The sequence below is a fragment of the Maylandia zebra genome, linkage group LG14, assembly GCF_041146795.1.
Source record: "Maylandia zebra isolate NMK-2024a linkage group LG14, Mzebra_GT3a, whole genome shotgun sequence".
Lineage (NCBI taxonomy): Eukaryota > Metazoa > Chordata > Actinopteri > Cichliformes > Cichlidae > Maylandia > Maylandia zebra.
Window position 1 is genome coordinate 26,585,225 of NC_135180.1, and position 23,269 is coordinate 26,608,493.

Genomic DNA, 23,269 nt, shown 5'->3' on the forward strand with positions numbered 1-23,269 from the left:
TATACTTTACTGTTCTCTTATATTGTCAACGTTACATTGTTGTGTAGAAGTGGTGTGCAGGGACTTTTACAGAAAGGCGAGCAGAGACAGCTGCTTTATGATAGTGCTGTTTAGGATTTAAGGGACAGAGAGCTTCATTTTAGGATGTTTTAATTTGTATTTTCTTTTAGATTTTATAAGACAATGAGTATTTGTGGAGGGAGAAGGTTAAATACTGGCAGCCTGCCACAAGAAATATTGACCATAGTGACCAGAGAGCATTAAGGGGCAGAGAGGAGGATGTTACTCTCAATGTTGTTGCCGCATTTCGCTGCCAATAAAGTTACACAATTACACAGCATATTCGGATTTATTATTATATTTACAACATACCACAGTTTTTGCCTTGTCATTTTATTTTGTTGTATTCATCCGCGACACCTTAAAGGCCAGTCCGTGAAAATATTGTCACGGTTGGCGACCGCTGATTTAGACCAGGAACCACGACCTTCCCCAGTCGCCCAAACCTGTGACAGGTCATCACCCTCCTCCCCCTCCCTTTCTCCCTCCTCCCCACACCTGAAATTCAATGAGGAGATAATGGAGCGTGTCAATGCTGGGCTCTGGTCTGCCCCCCCGGCTCAATCCCTTTACGTGCGCAATTGTGCATTGCAAGCATTCGGTCTCTGCGCACATAAAATCTGCGTTGTGCACAGAAAAAAAAAATCTAACTTGAATTGAAATTAATACTTTAACAATTTTGTTTTGCTGTGTTAGTCAGTAAGTGACTGGCTGCTCCCGTATGGGATTAGAACAATGCCACCTTATCCCATAGTCCAGCCAATAATGTGATTCATATTCGTATATACACAGCTAATCAATGTCGTTGACAGGCTATGACAGCGTCCTTATGTGCCAACACCGGTGTTTTAGCTAGCAAAGCGGTGTGACTGATATGGAGTGAAGTTAATGACAACGTGTACAACTACTGGAGATATGAGCATGACAGACGGAACAATTGATGGAAAAAGTGTGGACTTTATACCAGTTTTTAAATTGTGTTGATAGGCCACGTAAAACCAGAGTTATGATAAAAATATATGCAATGTTTGGTTTTCTTTCTGAGAACTATCGTTGTTTATATTTACTGTGGGAAGAAACGGTAAAAACGGCGTTATGCCTGTGAGCAAAAACAAAACCAAAAAATCCAAAAATGATATGGCAAAATGGCATTTAGTTGTTTAGGAAAGGGGGAAGTTTTAGGAGTGACGGCGGTGTTCTGAGATGTGAGAGATTTGCAATGTTTAGTGCAAATCTTGTGTACCGTAGTTAGTGTGTAGTGTAGTCAATAGTTTTCTTGTGTGCGTCAGAACAATGAGGCCACTGCTGAATGTTACAGGTGTTACAGGAGTGATAGATCTCCTGTTGTCAGGCCTGCAGGTATCAGGCTTGTGATGTTCTCCTTTATCTCATAGTGGACAGAAATAATTTTTGGAGTGGCATAAATAATTTGTGTGGCATCAAATTTGATGCAGAACAGCTGATTGTTCTGTCAATAGTTTGAAATACCTAAAAACGCCTTGGCTGCATTTTTAGGTAAACAGCTGCAAAAAACTTTGTTGTTTGCATTACTCAGTTACTTTTTTAAAGAAGTAACCATATAATTAATTGCTAAGTTCAAGTTATTTTTAACTTCCAATAGTGTTAACATACTACACAGGTTATGAACAAGATTTTTTTAAATTTTCATTGTAAGTGGGCTAAAGAAGTTCATTAAAAGTAGTCTAACATAAATGTAAATGCAGTAATTTGATTATTTTAATAAACCATGTAACTTGGATGGATTCGATGCTGGCGTGACCACAGTGCATACGCCTAATGTTGCTCACAGTGGTTCAAGGGACCGCTCAGGGAGTTTGTGTGTTCGCTCAGATAAATGAAAAACTAGAGGGAACATTGTGAACAACTGCTCGACTTCCATAAAAGTTTGGAAGTTTGCCCTGTTCTACCCCTGAACTAGGCCATCCCTTGGACTGTCCCTCAATTCTGCTTTGCCCTCAGGACACTCTTCCCCACTAGCGTCTCCCCTTGCCCTTTGCAATCAGCTACCTACCCATACACTGGATTTTTTGACACCTCAATTGTTTTATTTTCTGTTTCAACTCAATTTTAATAATAAGAATAATTTTAATATGGCCTTTTTGAACATGAACCTGTAACAGTCCCTTTTCAGCCACCAGTTTGTAACAGCAGTCTTCTGAGGAAGAAGCGGCTAGCAGGTCCAGCGGGCATGTGGTGCAGAGGTTAGCCGGATAACTCGAGGCCAGTCAGTTAAATCGAACAACAGATCTTTGTTTGATGTCAGCAACATAAGGACATACAAGCCAGGGCTCCATGGCTCTACTCCAGCTGTACATACATTTGGTAGAATGGGTAGGCGCCTGTGCCGGCCTGTTAAAATGGCAGCATGTAATGGCTGCCACAGAATACTCACACACCCAGTAAGAGACTCCCCCAGCTACTACAATAGCAGGACAACCCCCCCCCCCCCCCCCCCAGTGGTGCTATAACACAATAAGTGTTGTTATAAACCTTGGTATAAACTGAATACGATTTTATGTGACTTGGGCTTCATTCTTCCTTTATGACACTTATAAACACAAAAATAAATAAACAGAACACAAAAATGTTACTCTTCAGCGATTTTTTTGCTGATAACTAATTAACTCACAGTAGTAAATAATTAAGTTACTGGATAGAAAAACAAAATGTCTCAAATGGCAAGTCATTTAGGCCCCACCCATACTCACCCTTCTTCCTTAATGGTTGGTGTGCAAGATTAAACAACACAAAATGTCAATAAAAGAGAATGACATAGAAATAAAACCTAATGACTGGGATCAGTGATTCAGAAAGCTGTCATGAGAACCAATTTGCTCTTGCTTGTTTTGCTGTCTTGCTACTTTACCTCGGTCATATCTTTTTCTCAGTTTTCTCTCTCATGTCAGTTACAGGGACAGTTTGATCTAAATGGGATGTACAAGACTGGAGATGTGGTTCTAGGGGGACTGTTTCAAATCCACTTCTTTTCAAGTGTTGCTATTCAGTCTTTTACTTCACAACCACAACAGCCTACTTGCAGTGGGTAAGTATGACAGGAAAACAGCATAGAAAAAGAAAAAAAAGAAATGAAAACTATTGTTATGGAAATATGGGTTTTTAATTCATGCCTAAGGTAACTGTACTTTTCAGTTTAAAATCGTTCAGGATAAATGCATGTATCTTGAATTATAAATTTATATTTGTTCATCAAAATATCCTGTTAATTGTTATTCAGTTTCTTTATTTGCCTATGAAAATAAGTAATTTTGCCACATGTTAAGTATCTTAGATAAATATCTATGTTGAGGAAAATGTATTTTTTCAATAATTAACCTTTTCTTGTCTTAGTGTTTATGCCCTAGGATTTAAGCTCGCACAAACCATGGCCTTTGCTATTGATGAAATCAACAGAAACTCAAACCTGCTACCTAATGTGACTGTGGGATATACTCTCTATGATAGCTGCCAAGAACTTGGAATTGGATTCCGTGCAGCATTATCATTAGCCAATAGTCAAGAAGAGAAAATTATATTAAATGATACATGTTCTGGAAATCCTCCAGTCATAGGGATTGTGGGTGATCCGTCCTCTACACCTTCTATTGCCATCTCCAGCGTCTTAGGTTTGTACAGAGTACCTATGGTAAGTTTTCTGCTTGACCATGTAACAGTTTTCTTTGATTGTTTTCATTTAATAGCAAATGTAGAACCACTTGTACAAAGCAATGCATGACAAAGTTAAAAAAAATGTTGGATATCACTGCATATAGTCTCTATTTTTAACAGGTGAGTTATTTTGCCACATGTTCCTGCCTGAGTGACCATCAAAAGTATCCATCCTTCTTTAGAACGATCCCAAGTGATGCTTTCCAGGTGAAAATCTGTCAACAAAGTTAAAATGGAAAAGCTAATGAATTCTGGTTAAAGAAATTACCTGCTTTGCAACAATATACTTTTCAGTTACAGTTTTTTTGTATGAGAAAAAGCTAAATTGTGACCATAAAGCTGTGGTGTGCATTGGAAACTGATGCAAAAATAATCATGTGGAAAATTGTTCTTGTTTCTTCATTTACTCTTAGGTACGTGCTATGATTCAGATTCTAAAACACTTTGGCTGGACTTGGGTAGGTCTGCTTGTCACTGATGACGATTATGGACTTCATGCAGCCAGATCCTTTCAGTCTGAGCTGAGTCTTTCGGGTGAATCTTGCCTGGCCTACACCGAGGTTTTGCCCTGGAGCAAAGACACAGATGAACTCAGGAGGATTGTTGATGTGATGAAAAAATCCACAGCTCGGGTTGTCATTGTCTTTGAACATTACAGTCGCGTGATAAATCTTATGGAAGAGGTTTGGCTTTACAAATCTTTAATTATTACTAGTTTCATAGGTCTGAATCACAAAAGTATATTGTGTGAAACATGTATTACATCCTATTTGAATGAGTACAGAAAACCAATCATTCAGTTGAAGATGAATAATGACTTCAATTGCATGATAATGTCACTAAAGAAGTTGTAGTTACAATATCACTTCATAGATGGTGTAGGTGTATGTATGCTATTAGGTTTAATCTAATTCACAGGTAGTGAGGCAAAATCTAACTGGCATACAGTGGATGGCCAGTGAAAGTTGGACAGTAGCAGTACCTGATGTGCTCCAAACACCTCAACTTATGCCATACCTGGGTGGTACACTGGGCATCGCTATTCGTCGAGGAGAAATACCAGGGCTCAGGGAATTCCTGTTACAAATACGTCCTGATCGACATCACAACAATAGCTATGGAAATAGCATGGTGGGAGTTTAACTTTTTAATATACTAGTTGGAAGAATCATATATTTTCATGATGTGTAAAAAACAATATTAAAATATTTCAGGTGAACCAGTTTTGGGAATTTGCCTTTCAGTGCAGATTTGCACCAGCTCCAGCAGGCTGGCTGGAAGGTGGAGGTGCAATATGCACCGGACAGGAAGATCTGAAAAATGTGGACAATGAGTTCTTGGACGTTTCCGACCTGCGGCCTGAGTATAATGTGTACAAAGCTGTTTATGCACTGGCATATTCGCTTGATGAAATGCTGCGGTGCAAGCCAGGAAGAGGGCCTTTCAGTGGGAACAGCTGTGCCACTTTGCAATCACTGGAGCCTTGGCAGGTGTGATATCATTTTACATTCTGTTTATAAATTCTTTGCTTTAAAATTACTTTCAGGATAGAATTTACCACAGAATTTAACATGTAGGATTAAATACAATGTGATAATATTAACTATGAAAAAGCTGGAGTGAGCTCAACAGATTTTCCGCACTCCCCCCAAAAATTAGCAGTTGATATATTTAGATCAGAGGCATGTATGCATGAATCATTACTAGTGATGTAATATTCTATTTGACTATTTAATACTGGATGCCATACTAGGTAACTTTTCACCTCAGTGTGAAAAGTAATTTATTTATTATACTTTCCTTTTTAACAGCTTATTTATTACTTGGAAAGAGTGAACTTCACCACTCCATTTGGTGATCAAGTGTCATTTGATGAGAATGGTGATGTGGAGCCAATTTATGATGTGATGAACTGGTTGTGGCTCCCTGATGGAAGCACTAAAGTTCAAAGTGTGGGTGAAGTTAAGGGGTCAGGTGAAGGTGAAGAACTCATACTTGATGAAAACAGAATCTTCTGGAACTTTGAATCGAAAAAGGTTAGATATGAGTTTTAAAAGTTAACTTTTGGCATATGTCCAGTATATATCAGTGTAAAAGCTAATTAACTCATAGCAAAGCTATTTAATTTCATCCTATAGCCACCTCAATCAGTGTGTAGTGAGAACTGTCCTCCTGGTACCCACATGGTGAGAGAGAAGGGGAAACCCCAATGCTGTTTTGACTGCATCCCTTGTTCTGAAGGAAAAATCACTAATAAGAGCAGTACGTATTTTTCTTTTTGCATGACATATTTAATTTCATTATTATGAAGAATAATATGCATTTCACCAATGTTCCCTTTTGTATCAGACTCCTTGGAGTGTACCAGTTGTCCAGAGGATTTTTGGTCAAACCCCCAGCGTGACCACTGTATTCCTAAGAAGACAGAGTTTCTATCCTATCATGACCCTTTGGGCATTTGTTTGATGGCAACCTCCTTACTGGGAACATTTATATGTGCTGTTGTTCTGGGGATCTTTATCTGCCATCGCACAACACCTATAGTTCGTGCCAACAATTCAGAACTTAGTTTCCAGCTATTAGTGTCACTTAAGTTATGTTTTCTTTGTTCATTGCTGTTTATCGGACGACCCAGGCTATGGACATGCCAACTCAGACACGCAGCATTTGGGATCAGCTTTGTGCTGTGTGTCTCATGCATCTTAGTAAAAACCATGGTTGTTCTGGCTGTGTTCAAAGCCTCCAAGCCAGGAGGGGGAACCAGTTTGAAGTGGTTTGGTGCTATGCAGCAGAGAGGAACAGTTCTGTTTCTTACATCTATTCAGGCAGCCATCTGCACTACGTGGCTTGTCTCTTCCTCTCCAACTCCACATAAAAACACCCAATACCACAATGATAAGATAGTGTATGAGTGTGCAGTTGGGTCCACTGTTGGTTTTGCAGTGTTATTGGGCTATATTGGCATGCTGGCTTTCCTCAGTTTTCTAATTGCATTCCTGGTGAGGAATCTCCCTGATAGTTTTAATGAGGCCAAGCTCATCACATTCAGCATGCTGATCTTCTGTGCTGTGTGGGTGGCCTTTGTTCCTGCTTATGTCAGCTCACCAGGAAATCTTGCAGATGCAGTGGAGGTGTTTGCCATCCTGGCTTCAGGTTTTGGACTTTTGATCACACTGTTTGGACCCAAATGTTACATAATCCTGTTGAGACCAGAGTTGAACACAAAGAAAGCTGTTATGGGTCGTGGCGTTGAGTCATAAACAGTTCACTATTTTCAAAAGAATGGAGAGAGAAACTTTTCTCTTTTCAGTTTTTCTCCAGACAGAAAAAAAAATGTGTATTTAAATTAATTTTATATTTCTTTCAAATCTTGGCGCTGGTGTCACATGATTGCAAATGTACAAATATTGTGATTCATTCTACTTTCATTTATTTTTTAAGATGCAGCTAACGTACACACTAATCTTACTCTTAATATGTAATTACCTACTCGTTGATGTTTATTCGTGAAATTTAACCCGAATTTAAACATACAGATTTTTTTGTTTATTTAATTTAAAAAAAAATTGTTCCTATGAATCTTAATTGATTAGTGTTCAATTACATCATCCTAACAATTTTTGCATCCTCATGAACTTTGAATGAATCCATTAAAAATACATAGGACATGGATCTTCCCCCTTCACCAGCTTGAATAAAGTGGATATCGTTTTTCACCTAATTGCATTTTATGTAAATAAAGAGAGAGCGGGCACACACATAAACACAAAAAAATTAACAGGAAGAAAATTTTTGACACATTTGAACAGATAGTTTTTGATAAACTGGAAAGGTATGCGCTTAGAGATGTGGCATTGGACTGGGTAAAGAGTTTTTTAATAAACAAGTGACAACTTATGAATCAAACCAATGTTCAATTATCAAAATTTTTGAGCAATGGTTTTCCCACAGAGTCCCATCTGCGTGAATATTGTAAACATTTGCATCATTTAACTTGTAATGCTGTGTGTGCCGGGTCCTTTGTCACCCGAAGAAGGTTCTTGCTTTGGTCATTTCAGGCTTTTGTTTCTACTTTCTGCAGTTGATGTAGTTCTGTTGGCCTCATTAGGTTGTGGTCTCAGCTCATACTGGGGTGGTTGTCAGCATTGCAACAAAATTTGAAGTGGAAGGAATGAGAATCAACTACTCCAAGTTACAGGCAATGGTTTTCAGCTGACAAACCCTGAAGTGCCCAATCTAAGTAAGGGACGAGTTGCTGCCAAAAGTGGAGGAGTTTAACTCTTTAAAGCCGGTTGGAGCGGACACGCTCCATTTTGCGTAACTATTTTTAAATTCTGGTAGCACTGCAACCACGTAAGCTAGCGCAATAATTTTTTTTGCATATGAAACCAGAAGAGTTGTACTTACATCTTATGCCATCAGCTTGTCCTAGGTCACAGTTTCCTTCCACATATAGCTTTGCAAAAACTGAATAAAAAGCACTTGCAGCAACAAAAACATAATATTCCAGAAACACGCTTTGCCGATCCGATCAGCTGTTCATAACACTTCCTACGTCCATCAGCGTGAACTATCGCATGTCCGCCATGACCTGCCCGAAACCGGAAGTGACGTCATTTTGCAGAAATGTAGTTTTTTACCATCAGGGCCTCATGAGCCTATACTGGTGTTTTTAAAAGTTATCTTTGACTTTATGACTTTCTGTGTCGTTTCTGGGATGCTTAGGACTCATATTGCACTGCTGGAAAAAGTTTATTTTGATGCATATGCTGTTATTTTGCAAATTTGCACTCTAATATTTTTTTTCGTTTTTCCTGCAGTATATGAAAATTGGTGTATTTCAAAAATAAAACTATGAAGACACTCAAAATAAATTTCCTGTGGTGGGAAACTATTTTGTGCAACATTTTTGTATTTAAAGTTTTGAGGGATAAGCCTCTTAAATTTCTCTAACTAGAAATATATGTTAAAAAAAACCAAAACAATTTTCAATTTTTTTGTAGTTTATTGCATTTTTTTTGCAATTTATGTAATTATTATGCACTTAATGCAGACATATTATTAAAATTTGGGCTATAATGGTTGTATTGATGTATATCAACTTGAAATGCTCCCAACAATGGCACTACAGCATGTAAAAATATAATATAAGCTCTGGCGGACTTAGTTCTATGGTAGGTCTTAAAGGGTTAATATCTTGGGGTCTTGTTCAAGAGTGTGGACTCACCCTGTCTATCACTAGTGATAGACAGATTGGGGTCATGTCTGCAGCTATGGTGACACTCCATTGGTGATGAAGAGAGTGGAGAAAGACAGCAAACCTGTTGATTTTGCAAGTCAATCTATGCTGTGACCCTTACCTGACCAAAAGAATGAGACTGCAGATACAAATGGTGAAAAAGAGTCTCCTCCAAAGGGGGGCTGTGCTGTCCTTTAGAGATTGGGTGAGGATTATAGTCATTCAAGAGGGACTCAGCCTAGAGCTACTTCTCACCCACATCGAAATGAGCCAGTTTGATTGGTTTAGGAATCTGAATAGGATGCCTCCTTGGTGAGGTGTTAAAGGCATGTTCAGAAAGAGGCCCCAGGGAAGACTCAGGATATACTACAGAGTTTATATACTTTGGGGGAAATACTTATTTGAATCACTACTGAATTTGTAAGTTTGCTCTCTTCCAAATAAAGTGAGCAAACTTACAATCCAGAAAACACATTACTTAAAAGTCATACATTGATTTGCATGTCAGAGGATGTACTTCCTGAGGCAGCTGAAGAAATTCAACCTGCCAACACGGACGATGATGCAGTTCTACACTGCAATCATCGAGTCCATCCTCACCTCCTCCATCACCGTGTGGTACGCTGGAGCCACTATCAGGGACAAACAGAGACTGCAGCGTGTTGTGCGCTCTGCTGAGAAGGTGATTGGCTGCAGACTCCCATCTTTGCAGGACCTGTACACCTCCAGGACATTGCGGCGTGCAGCTCGGATCTCAGCTGACCCTTCTCACCCTGGACACAGTCTGTTTGACCTGCTCCCCTCAGGCAGGAGGCTTCGGTCCATTCGCACCAGAACCTCTCGCCATAAGAACAGTTTCTTCCACTCTGCTGTTGGACACATGAACAATAACCATATGACTGTTCCCACCACTAACTGTTGAAATCATGACCCTACGCTGTGTCACTGCATCATTCCATGTTTGGCACTGATCACCACCTGCACTCATGTATATATCTTTCTACGTAGCACTCTTAATTCTTATTCTCATGTATATATCTCATGTATAGCTCATGCACATATCTTTCTACGTAGCACTTTTAATTCTTATCCCTACTTTTATTTTTTCATGTCTATTTAAGTGCTATTTATGACACTATTTAAGTGCTATTTATGACACTATGTTTGCACTGAAGCACCGCAGCAATTTCCTAATGTTGTAAACCTGCTCAACATTTGGCAATAAAACCCCTTTCTGATTCTGATTTCTGATTCTGATGTCACTGAGTGAAAAAAGTATTTGATCCCCATGGCTTAGGTCTTGGTGGAAAAAACCCTTGTTGCCAATCACAGTAGTACAATGTAGTCAGTCACCAGGTTTGCACACATGTCATGAGGGATTTTGCCTCACTCATCTAGGTTCAGAGGTTTCAGCTTTCTCCACATTTTCTCTAGAACTTATTCTGGAGAGTGGCTAAGACACTTCATGACCTTAACCCTCTAGACTCAACCAATGTGTCTACACACCATATCTTCTTATCAGAAAAACACCCCCAATTTATGATGTTTCCACAGCTATGGTTGAATGTGGGGGGTGGTAGAATTTCGTGGTGGCATTTAGTGGAAGCATTGCTGTCCTTTTTTGACACATTGCTGAGCTGCTCCATGTTTTCTCTGTGGCAGGTACCCAAAACTGAGAATGTACGTTTAATATACGTTTAAGCTAGCTAGGCCTGAGATTGTGTATCCTGAGTTTTTTTTTCTGGTACACAAGCTACCCTCTCCTGTGACTGGGTGTCCCGATCCTGTGCTGGCTACTCCAGGAACTCTGTCAGAGTTTCATGTTTCATAAGTCAAATGTATTTCTATTGCACTTTTAACTCATAATAGAAATATGCTTTAAAACGATGGGAGTCCCCAGTCTTCCACAGACAACTGTTTTACTGTGTGATGATTAGCTTACTCCTGTGCGAATCCCCCCTTTCTGCTGTCTTCCCTGTGGCAGTTTCCCTGGTACCAATTCATTGAAACTATGTCTTGTGTCTTTTGTGTACTGGCTAAATTTGGGCCTTCTTTGTTTGAGGTTGTCCTTATAGCCTAAGTTTCTATGCCTGAGCTGGCCCCAAGATAATCTCGAATAATATTTCAGGCTCAGGTTGTGTTCCCGCAGTCTTATATCCTGACATCCTTTCCAACATTAGAACCTGAGCTGCCTGGAAAAATCTTTGTACTTTGTATTTGACCTCAGCGGTCTGGCCACTTCTCAGCCTTGTTTAATCTTCCAGGTTTGAAGCTGGGCTACAGAACAATTGGCTTCACTTTCCATCCTGGCCACTAGAGTGATTCCAATTTACTGTTGGCCACCAGGTTGATCTCACTGGGGTTACCCCCATGAGAACATATGCCTTCTCTGCTTGCCACAAGTTTAACCACGTGAATGGACCCATCCATCACCTATATGTAACTCTGCCTTCACATCAGGCCACTTACCTACTCTATTTTGCTGTGAGCCTTTCTACTACTTGACCACCTGAAACACCGCTCTCTCCACTGGCCACAAGTGTTGCCTCCAGAGCTTAAAAATCAGCCACCAGAAGGGTTCATCCTCATTGCTGGTCCTCTGCTAGACCACTTTATCTGTAGCCATGTGCCCTGCCTTGCCATTGACGGTCTCTGTCGCACTCAGCACCTTGGCTGCCTGAGTGCATCTGGTTTAGCTTCAAATGGCTTTTCATCACTACTACTGAACATCTGCTCAACTTTCAAAGAGATTCCTCTCCCCTGTTCTACCTAGAAGGTTGTCCTTCTGAAATCAACCATCCCTTTGACATCCATCAGGATAGTCTTCCCCATCCACTAACTTTTCCAGTCTCCTCTTGCCCTTTACACTCAGCTTCTTAAAAAGCAACTAAATTTTTTCGACACTCTAAATGGTTTTATTTTCTGTTTCAATTCATATTTGGACTTGAAGTTTTTAATATGGAGTTTTTGAGCATGAACCTTGCTATGTATGAAATAAGACTGTAAATGTTGTGGTCTTCATTCTTGCTTTATGTCACTCGATAAATGAAATAATGAATAAAAATAAGTAAATAATAAAACACAAATAAAAATTTTATGATGTCAATCCTTAAGTGTGTGTGTGTGTGTGTGTGTGTGTGTGTGTGTAGGCCGGGGGGGGGGGGGGGGGGGGGGGGGGGTGATATCTAATTGACTCACAGTAGTACTTAACTTCATATGGATACAAAATACAAAAACAATTTCAACTCTTTTAGGCCCCGCCCACACTTCTCCTTCTCGGGTGGTGTGCAAGACTAAACAACACAAAAAGTCAATGAAAGACAAAGGCATTGAAATAAAACCTAATGACTGAGCTCAGAAAATCAGAGAGCTGTTATGGCCTCTTCTTTACAAACCAGTTTGCTCTTGCTTGTTTTGCTATCTTCTTACTTTTCTTTGGTTATATCCTCTTCTCAGTTTTCTCTCTCATGTCAGTTACAGGGACAGTTTGATCTAAATGGGATGTACAAGGCTGGTGATGTGGTTCTAGGAGGACTGTTTCAAATCCACTTCTTTTCAAGTGTTGCTATTCAGTCTTTTACTTCAAAACCACAACAACCTACTTGCAATGGGTAAGTAAGGCTGGTGGGAAAAAGGGAAATGGAAATTAGTGCAAAGGAAATATGAGATTGTAATAGTAGTAACTGTACTTTCTGATTTATTATCATTCAGGATAAATGCATGTATCTTGGTGCATCTATATTGTTTGTCATGAAAATAGCTTGTTAATCGTTGTTATTCAGTTTCCTTAATTGTTTTATAATGTTTTTTAATAATAAGTAATTTTGCCACATGTTGCAGTAAAGTATCTTGATGAAAATATATTTTTCAGTTAAATTTTTCTTCTCTTAGTGTTTATGCCCTAGGATTTAAGCTCGCACAAACCATGGCCTTTGCTATTGATGAGATCAATAGAAACTCAAACCTGCTACCTAATGTGACTCTGGGGTACACTCTGTATGATGACTGCCTTGAGCTTGGAATTGGATTTCGTGCAGCATTGTCAATGGCCAGTGGTCAAGAAGAGAAAATTATATTAAATAGTACATGTGTTGGAAATCCTCCTGTCATAGGGATTGTGGGTGATTCATCTTCTACAAATTCTATTGCCATTTCCAACGTCTTAGGTTTGTACAGAGTACCTATGGTAAGTTTTCTGCTCAACCATGTAACAGTTTTCTTGGATTATTTTAATTTAATTGCAAATTTAAAGACACTTGAAGTAACATGACAAAGTTAAGACATCTCTACATCAATATCGGTACAATCTGTAGTCTGTATCTTTCAGGTGAGTTATTTTGCCACATGTTCCTGCCTGAGTAACCATCAAAAATACCCATCATTCTTTAGGACGATCCCAAGTGATGCTTTCCAGGTGAAAATCTGTCAACAATTGTTTTTGTTGTCGACAAAGATGTTTTGGTTATGAACAAAGCTAATTTGCCACCATAAAGGTGTAATAATCATGTGGAAAATTGTTCTTGTCTATGCACTTACACTTAGGTACGTGCTATGATTCAGATTCTGAAGCATTTCAGTTGGACTTGGGTTGGTCTGCTTGTCAGTGACGATGATTATGGACTTCACGCAGCAAGATCATTTCAATCTGAGCTGAGTCTATTAAGTGAAAGTTGCCTGGCCTACACTGAGGTTTTGCCCTGGGACAAAGACACAGATGAACTCAGGAGGATTGTTGATGTGATGAAAAAATCCACAGCTCGAGTTGTTATTGTCTTTGAACATTACAGTCGCATGATAAACCTTATGGAAGAGGTTTGGCTTTAAAACAATCCAATTATTATTAATTGCAAAGGTCTGCATCATTGTATTGTGTAAAACATTTATTACATCATTATTTGAATGATTACAGAAAACTGTACATTCAGAATTCATTTAAAGGTGAATAATAGCTTAAATAGCATGATAATGTCACTAATCAAGTTATAGTTACAATATCTTTTCATAGAATATGGTGTAATCTAATTCACAGGTAGTGAGGCAAAATGTAACTGGCCTACAATGGATGGCCAGTGAAGCCTGGACAGCAGCTGTTGTGCTCCAAACACCTCAGCTTATGCCATACCTGCGTGGTACACTGGGTATCGCTATTCGTCGAGGCGAGATACCAGGACTCAGGGAATTCCTGTTACAAATACGTCCTGATTTACATCACAATAACAGCTATGGAAATAGTATGGTGAGAGTTTAAGCTTTTAATGTACTAGTTGGAACAATTTCCATCGCTTGTAAAAAACAATAAAAAATTATTTCAGGTGAACCAGTTTTGGGAATTCACATTTCAGTGTAGATTTGCACCAGCTCCAGCAAGCTTGCTGGAAGGTGAAGGTGCAATATGTACCGGACAGGAAGATCTAGAAAATGTGGACAATGAATTCTTGGACGTTTCCGACCTGCGGCCTGAGTATAATGTGTACAAAGCTGTTTATGCACTGGCATATTCCCTTGATGACATGCTGCGGTGCAAGCCAGGAAGAGGGCCTTTCAGTGGGAACAGCTGTGCCACTTTGCAGTCATTGGAGCCTTGGCAGGTGTGATATCATTTTACATTCTGTTTATAAATTCTTTGCTTTATAATTACTTTCAGGATAGAATTTACCACATAGAACTAAATAATATGTGATAATGTTGACTATCCAAAAGCTGGTGTGACTTAAATGGATTTTACACACTCCCAGTTTCGGAGTTGTGGAGTTGTGGAGTGACATTTAATCTAGTGACACTGGAAAGGTGCATGGCGTGTGTGATTAAGACGCTCTGTATGGACCTTTTCCCCCTCCTATCCATGGATCCCTGGATATCCCAACCCCCACACTTTGGATATATTTTACATGGTGATTGTAAATAAATTTTTGACTTTTCATTTGAAGAACTTCGGGTCTGAGTCAATTGAGTTAGTTTGGTATGCTGACACCCACAAAAAATTAGCAGTTAATATATTTAGATCAGAAGCTTGTATTTATAAAGCATTACTAGCGATGTAATATAGATTTCTTTATTTAATAATGGGTGGGGGTGGGGGCGGGGGGATGGGGGCGGGGCATGGTATGTGGCGCTGCTGCCAGAAGGCTGACATCAGCTCATCACGCCTCCTCTGCATTTAAGTCTGTACTGGGTCCTGACAGAAGTTATTGTCATTGTGGCAGCCGGCAGCTGGAAAAGCTGCAGCTGAGTATTATAAAAACAGAAACTAGAAATAAAAGTGTGACAATGTGGTCGGGTCAGCTATGCATCGTTTACAGTGGTATCAAAACCCAGTATTGGGGCATGGTGGAACCGCGACCGGGCCAGCCAGGTTGTGGTGGCCAAGCTCCCGGCTACACAGAGGGAGCAGGTAGCGATGTTTCACCGGCAGTTGAAACAGCTGTAGGACAGATCCCACTGCCGGATGCAGTTGATAGAGAGTCTGGCAGCTTAGATCGGGTCCTTACCACTACCACCACTGCCCTTACTGACGTCCCTCGACCGCATGTGAGTGGCTGGTGTCTGATCTGTTCTGGCAGCATGCTGGTCCCCAGGGTGAGTCTGGTCCACACCTGCTGCGCCACACCGCATGCCCCACAGTGAGCCCACAGATTCAAACATCCATGTCGCTGGGGCATGGGCTGGGGACGCCACCGGTTGTGATTGATTTCCTCACCTACTCGTGCGAGTATGTGTGTGTGGTAGGAGGGGTCAGCTGGATGGCTCCCCAGCCTCAGTCAAGCCATGGGGGTATGTGGCGGGGCATGATTTGTGGCGCCACTGCAGGGAGGCTGACACACCAGAGTTGCAGCAGCTCATCACGCCTCCATTGCATTTAAGTCTGTACTGGGTCCTGACTGAAGTTGTTGTCGTTGTTGTGTATGTGTGGCTGGCAGCTGGAAAGTTACAGCTGAGTAAGTAATTTACTTGTTATGCATCCCTTTTTAACAGCTGGTTTATTACTTAAGATGGGTAAACTTCACCACTCCGTTTGGAGATCAAGTGTCATTTGATGAGAATGGTGATGCATTGCCAATTTATGATGTGATGAACTGGTTGTGGCTCCCTGATGGAAGCACTAAAGTTCAGAATGTGGGTGAGGTTAAAAGGTCCGCTTTCAAAGGTGAAGAACTCATACTTGATGAAGACAAAATCTTCTGGAACCTTGAATCCAAAAAGGTTAGATATGTTTTTTTAGATTTAACTTTTGCCACATGTCTAGTATATATCAGTGTAAAGGCTAATATTTGATTTCATCCTATAGCCACCTCAATCAGTATGCAGTGAGAGCTGTCCTCCTGGTACCCACATGGTGAGAGAGAAGGGGAAACCCCAGTGCTGTTTTGACTGCATCCCTTGTTCTGAAGGGAAAATTACTAATAAGACCAGTACGTATTTTTGTTTTTGCATGACATATTTAATTTCAATATTATGAAGAATAATGTGCATTTCACCAATGTTCCCTTTTGTATCAGACTCCTTGGAGTGCACCAGTTGTCCAGAGGATTTTTGGTCAAACCCCCAGCGTGACCACTGTATTCCTAAGAAGACAGAGTTCCTCTCCTATTTTGACCCTCTGGGTATTTGTTTGACAACAACCTCCTTACTGGGAACATTTATATGTGCTGTTGTTCTGGGGATCTTTATCTGCCATCGCACAACACCTATAGTACGTGCCAACAATTCAGAACTTAGTTTCCAGCTATTAGTGTCACTTAAGTTGTGTTTCCTTTGTTCATTGCTGTTTATCGGACGACCCAGGCTGTGGACATGCCAACTGAGACATGCAGCATTTGGGATCAGCTTTGTGCTGTGTGTCTCATGTATCCTGGTAAAAACCATGGTTGTTCTGGCTGTGTTCAAAGCCTCCAAGCCAGGAGGGGGAGCCAGTCTGAAGTGGTTTGGTGCTATGCAGCAGAGAGGAACAGTTCTATTTCTGACATCTATTCAGGCAGCCATCTGCACTACGTGGCTTGTCTCTTCCTCTCCAACTCCACATAAAAACACCCAATACCACAATGACAAGATAGTGTATGAGTGTGCAGTTGGGTCCACTGTTGGTTTTGCAGTGTTATTGGGCTATATTTGCATGCTGGCTTTCCTCAGTTTTCTAATTGCATTCCTGGTGAGGAATCTCCCTGATAGTTTTAATGAGGCCAAGCTCATCACATTCAGCATGCTGATCTTCTGTGCTGTGTGGGTGGCCTTTGTTCCTGCTTATATCAGCTCACCAGGAAAACTTGCAGATGCAGTGGAGGTGTTTGCCATTCTTGCTTCCAGTTTTGGACTCTTGATCACACTGTTTGGACCCAAATGTTACATAATCCTGTTGAGACCAGAGATGAACACAAAGAAAGCTGTTATGGGCCGTGGCATTGGTTCATAAAAAGTCAACTAATTTCAAAAGAAAGAAAAGCACATTATCTCTTTGTAGTACAGACAGAAAAAAATAATAAAAATCATAGTTAATAGTTATCAAGTTAGTTATCATAGTTATCAAAGTTAATATTCCTTTTAAATGTCTGTGCTGGTGTTAAATGACTGCAAATGTGCAGATATCTTGATTCATTCTACCTTAATTGTTTTTCATGATACAGTTGAAAAATAGAACAAATTGAAATTAAATATTGTTCCTATAAACATATACTGACTTGTGTTTATTGCATCTTCCAAGAAATTTCTATATTCTCATAAGCTTTGACTTAATTTATTAAAAATACATCAGAGGGGGATGTTCCACCTTCACCATCCTGCATACAGTGGACATCGTCGTTCACATAATAGAGACTGGCTACACACATAAACACAAAACATTGTATCGATCAAAGAAAGTACACAGCCAGAGCTTTTATCAACTTCAATTCAATTTGATTCAATTCAATTTTATTTATATAGCGCCAAATCACAAAAAGGTTGCCTCAAGGCCTTTATATTGTAAGGCAGACCCTACAATAATACATTGAAACTTGAAACTTGAAAAAAGCTTTTGATGCAATTGACCAGATATTATTTAATAAATTGGAAATGCCATTAGAGAGGTGAATAGTTATTTAAACAACAAGCAACAAATTATGAAGATGGGTAAACATTCATCAAAATGTTTGAGCATTGGTTGTGAAGGCCACTTGGGTAAATATTGGGCCCAAAACTTACGATTTTGTATAAAATGACATCGTCGTTCACATAATAGAGACTGGCTACACACATAAACACAAAACATTGTATTGATCAAAGAAAGTACACAGCCAGAGCTTTTATCAACTTCAATTCAATTTGATTCAATTCAATTTTATTTATATAGCACCAAATCACAAAAAGGTTCCCTCAAGGCATTGGTTGGGAAGGTGCACATGGGTAAATATTGGGCCCAAAACTCATGATGTTGTATAAAATGATGTAGAGCATTAGATATATTACAGTTCAATTTATTTTTGGATGACACGTTTTATGTCATGGAGAGCATAAACAGGACTTTTTGGAGATCCTCACAAAATTTGACTCAACTAGAATGATTGTTAGATAAAAGAAATTATCACTGATTTTAAGCAAAACAAAATTTATGATAATTGGAAATTCTAGGACAGGCATGGAAGTAAATGTGATGATAAACAGAGATAGAGAGTATACCAGATTTTTTTGTAGACTATAAAATCAACTGGAAACGTCAAATAAAATATGTACAATCAAAATGGTCAAGAAGCATTTGTTAAATTATTTAAATCATAAATCACTTCATATACTTTACTGTTCTCTTATATTGTCAACGTTACATTGTTGTGTAGAAGTGGTGTGCAGGGACTTTTACAGAAAGGCGAGCAGAGACAGCTGCTTTATGATAGTGCTGTTTAGGATTCAAGGGACAGAGAGCTTCATTTTAGGATGTTTTAATTTGTATTTTTTTTTTAGATTTTATTTATTGATTTGCATGACATTAAGTCCATCCATCCATCCATTCGCTTCTCCTTTTCAAGGTTGCGGGGGGCGCTGGAGCCTATCCCAGCTGTCATAGGGCGAGAGGCGGGGTACACCCTGGACAGGTCGCCAGTCTGTCGCAGGGCTAACACACAAGGACAGACAACCATTCACACTCACATTCACACCTAGTGGCAATTTGGATTATCCAATTAACCTATCCCCACAAGCTGCATGTCTTTGGACGGTGGGAGGAAGCCGGAGTACCCAGAGAGAACCCACGCAAACACGGGGAGAACATGCAAACTCCTCACAGAAAGACCCCGGCCTGATGGTGGAATTGAACTCAGGACTTTCTTGCTGTGCGGCAACAGTGCTAACTACCGTGCCACCGTGCTGCCCTATGACACTAAGTAAAAGGACAAAAAGGACTATTTGATCCCCATGAACGAGGGCTTGATGGAAAAACATTTGTTGGCAATCACTGTAGTACAATGTTTATTGTAGTCAGTCACCAGGTTTGCACACATGTCATGAGGGATTTTGCCCTACTTCTCTTTACAGGAATTCTCTAAATCCTTTAGGTTCAAAGTTTTCAGAGCCCTCCACAGATTTTCTATGTTACTTAGGTCTGAAGAGTGGCTAAGACATTTCATGATCTTAACCCTCTAGAGTAACCAGATGCACCCATGCATCATATCTTTCTGAGCAGAAAAACAGCCCAAAATATGTTTTCAGAGCCATGCTTGAATGTGGGGGTGGTGTCCTTTGGGTCATACTCAGCATTTCTCTTCTCAAAGCGGTTCAAGTTGATACCAAAGAACTCAATTTTGGTTTCATATTAAGACAACTCTTTTCCCCAAGCCTTTTCTGAATAATTTAGGTCTCCATTGGCAAACTCACCAGTGTTTGCCAGTGAATGGTTCAGAATCCCCATGGATGAACTTAAGCAAGTGACTGGGGAGAGGAAGGTCTTGTTTTCTATGCTGACTTTTGCGCACCATGCTGGCTTCTGACAAACATTGGATGGTTGGTTGGATGGTGCTCTATGTAAAGGGACAACTACATACCTTCAGTTTAATTATCTCCCCTTACCTGAAATCAAATATGCTACCTCATACCCACAGAATGACTCCCTTATCTTCTGTTCCTCTTGTGCTGGGTGGCTTGTGGCTTAAAGTTGAAGATCTAGTTTCACCTGACCCTCCAGCTTTTTGGCTTTATGGCAGGCAGGATGTAGGACCCAAATGCAGGGCAGGACTTACGACACGTAGGGATGAACTAAAGGAGGCAGCTTTTATTACCCTATAAAAAACTTGAATACAAAATACACGAAAGAAAACATGACTGGAAATTAGAAAACTAGGAACGAGAAGTAGTAGAGAGTAGAGGAGTTGTCGAGTAACAACGGAAACTAGGAGCTCAGAGGAAACACACAGCACAGAAAGGGTAATGACGCGACAATGGACAGTTGAAAACACAGGGCTTAAATACACCAGGGAGTGGCGAGGGAATGGGAACATGGAACATGAAACGTGGAACACAGTGAAAGCGAGGTAACAGAAACCTAAGGACTAGAAACTAAGAATATAACATAAGCAGAAAACAATAATGAGAATCAAAACCATGAAAACCAACAAATCCAAATATATAACTAATCAAAACACACTGGGTCCCAGACCCAGTTCTGTGACACTTCCGGGTTTGAAGCTGGGCTATAGAACTACTGAGTTCACTTTCGATCCTTGCCATCAGGGTGATTCCCATTCACCAGGTCACCAGGTCTTCCTCACTGGGGTCACCCCACTAGATCTGCCTTCTCTGCTGGTGAGAAAACACTGTTTTGGTCTAATCCGCCGCAAGGATTTGAAATAAACGCGTGTAGGTTTAACCTGCCGCAAGGGTCTGTAGGTCATGCACATTCGCCCAGAGCAGCAGCCGCAGCACGGCGTGCCAGAGGATTTTCAGCCTGGCCCACCGGAGGATTCGGAGCACAACCCTCCGGAGGATTTGTGGCCCAATACGCCTCCTCCTTCTTCCTGGAGGAAGTGGCGTTCACACCACCATCATGCTGAGAAAACCCTGTTGGTGAGTGAAAGTGACTGTTTTTCTCATGCTCAGCCTGAGCATTTTGATTTTGGACCAACCACTGCTAAGCTAACAGGGTCAGAGACTGATTGTTTTGTTGCTGTGCCACTAGACCCCGTGCTCCTAGTTGTTCCTAGTTCAGAGACTGCTAACCATGATGCTCCTCTTAGTGACTGTTTTGTGTTTCCACCTGTTCTATCAACTGAAGTCTCTGGTGTTGCTCATTCGATCTTTCAATAGACTAATGTTAAGGTCAGTGGGGAGACAGCCTCAACTTCTAAGTTTCCCCCTAAATTTCCCCCAGTGAGATCTGATCTGTTTTCAAATTATTGTTTATTTAATTTTTTGAGCAGTGTAATACTCTGTTTATTGACACATTAGCAGCATCAAATAAAGAGCATCAGGTACTATGTCATCACCATTGATGAGTGTAACCCATGTGAAATACAAGGCTACAAACCCCTTTTCGTCATTTAAAGCTATTGCTTATTATTATCACACGGGAGTGCTGTCAGGCTGTCTTGCGTTTATGACCTTGCGTCTTGTGCACAGGAAGCATTGTCTGTCCCTTCCCGTGAGATCTAAGCTTAGATAATGTATTTTACTAGCCGATTAAGCTCAGAAACCTCAGCTATGAGAATGCCCCCTAGCCATATCACAGTAGGGGGAGGTAATTAAATATAGGTACTTTCACCGTTTATATTAAAAAGGTTCATTCTTAAAAAGCCAGGCTAGGGTTGTTTTTTTTTTTTAAGTATTTGCACTGTATATTAAGGTACATTTAGTTGTTAAGATGTAAGGATGAAAATGGCACTTTTCATTGTAAACAGTGATTATTTAGGATGGATTTCCTGATTCAAAGTGATTTTAGCTTGATATTTTTGCAATATTGATTAATTATATCCTGAACTGAATTTTAAATATAAATGTATTTTCCCAGAAACCCCAGAATCTCAGGTTAAAGCTCACAACTATTTCAACAACCACCAAACAGCTAAAACAGCAAATGAGAGCAGATAAAGCTCTTTAGCTCGTCTCACCTGACAGCACGTAAACAGACACGCCCTCTGGTCTGAAAGACGACATCTCACAGATTCTGTAGCTCTCTCGTGATGTGGTATGAGTCATTGACTAGGAAAAGAAGCTAATGATCTCTTGTTAAGAACAGAAAATGTTGTTGTGAGGAATGGGCACCTGAGCTCCTTTAAACAGTTGAGAGGTCAGTTTCGGCTTCCTTCTTCTGACTTTTTTAGATTTCTGCAGCTAAGAAGCTTTTTAACAAAACATAAACAATGGAGGCAAGTTTTGGAACCCTCATCCATTGAGGAACTATTTCTAAAAATATTTCAAAGTAATTCCTCCCCAAAATTAATCAGTAATTTTTATAACGCATTTATGAGTTTCAATACAAATGCAACTTTGAATATTAAGGCAAGGTGGGAAGCTGAGACTGGCACTCAAATCTCAGACGACACCTGGGATCCTCTTGGTGATCCAGGTGATTGATATATGCATTTTTTATTTCTTTTTTTTTTTCTGCTCATTCTGTTGGTTTTTGTTTTTTGCCCTTCTCCCCCGTCCCTCTTCTCAGCTGTTTCTCTTACCCTCTTTCTTTCCCCCAGTCAAGTCTGTCCCGTATTCAGTAAGTGAAAATAAAGTAAACAATAAATGGTGAATCAAATGGACCATTACGGCAAGGCTGGGATGGTCAATTTGGTAAAGTAAATCCGTTGGGCATCTTTCTTTGCCTTTAGACAATAATTCTGATGGAAAAAGAGCCAAACGGGACAGGCGAAGAAAAAAAAAAAAAAAAAAAAAAAAAGGCGCAGTCTCAGTTATGTGTGCCATTACTGTATTTAACACACACATAAGGTGCACTGGATTATAGGGCGCATACAAGTACCGTATGCGTATTTAAAAATAAAGCGGGAGCAAACCTTAGTTTGGTACCTTACTCACATTTCTATTACCGGTAATCGTCATCATCAACAACACACAAGCATACAAGTGTGCATATTTAAAAATAAAGCAGGAGCAAAACAAAGTTTGGTACTCACATTTTTATCATCAAACCCATGGAAGTCCTCATCCTCTGTGTCTGAATTGAACAGCTGCGCTAAATCTCCATCAAACATGCCAGGTTCACTTCCTTCACCGTCAGAGTCACTTTCCGTGCCGTGCGGCTCCTCGGAAATGATGCCGGCTTTTGCGAAAGCTCGAACAACAGTGCCAGCAGACATGTTAGCCTAAGCATGTACAATC

The 23,269-nt window shown here is 40.2% G+C and overlaps 2 protein-coding genes across 2 annotated transcripts; both read left to right on the forward strand.

The window, feature by feature from the left end:
* The first annotated feature begins 3,014 nt into the window (after positions 1 to 3,014).
* Positions 3,015 to 7,007, forward strand: LOC101467305 (extracellular calcium-sensing receptor-like). Its single transcript, XM_014408840.3, has 9 exons — positions 3,015 to 3,124; positions 3,430 to 3,724; positions 3,868 to 3,954; positions 4,161 to 4,430; positions 4,666 to 4,878; positions 4,962 to 5,237; positions 5,559 to 5,783; positions 5,886 to 6,009; positions 6,097 to 7,007. The coding sequence occupies exons 1-9, from the start codon at positions 3,015 to 3,017 to the stop codon at positions 7,005 to 7,007; spliced, it is 2,511 nt and encodes an 836-aa protein (XP_014264326.2).
* Positions 7,008 to 12,487: 5,480 nt separating this feature from the next.
* On the forward strand, positions 12,488 to 17,393 carry LOC101467609 (extracellular calcium-sensing receptor-like). Its single transcript, XM_004558259.5, has 9 exons — positions 12,488 to 12,597; positions 12,878 to 13,172; positions 13,314 to 13,400; positions 13,529 to 13,798; positions 14,016 to 14,222; positions 14,299 to 14,574; positions 15,959 to 16,186; positions 16,272 to 16,395; positions 16,483 to 17,393. Exons 1-9 carry the CDS (start codon positions 12,488 to 12,490, stop codon positions 17,391 to 17,393), a joined length of 2,508 nt encoding a protein of 835 aa, XP_004558316.3.
* Positions 17,394 to 23,269: the final 5,876 nt, after the last annotated feature.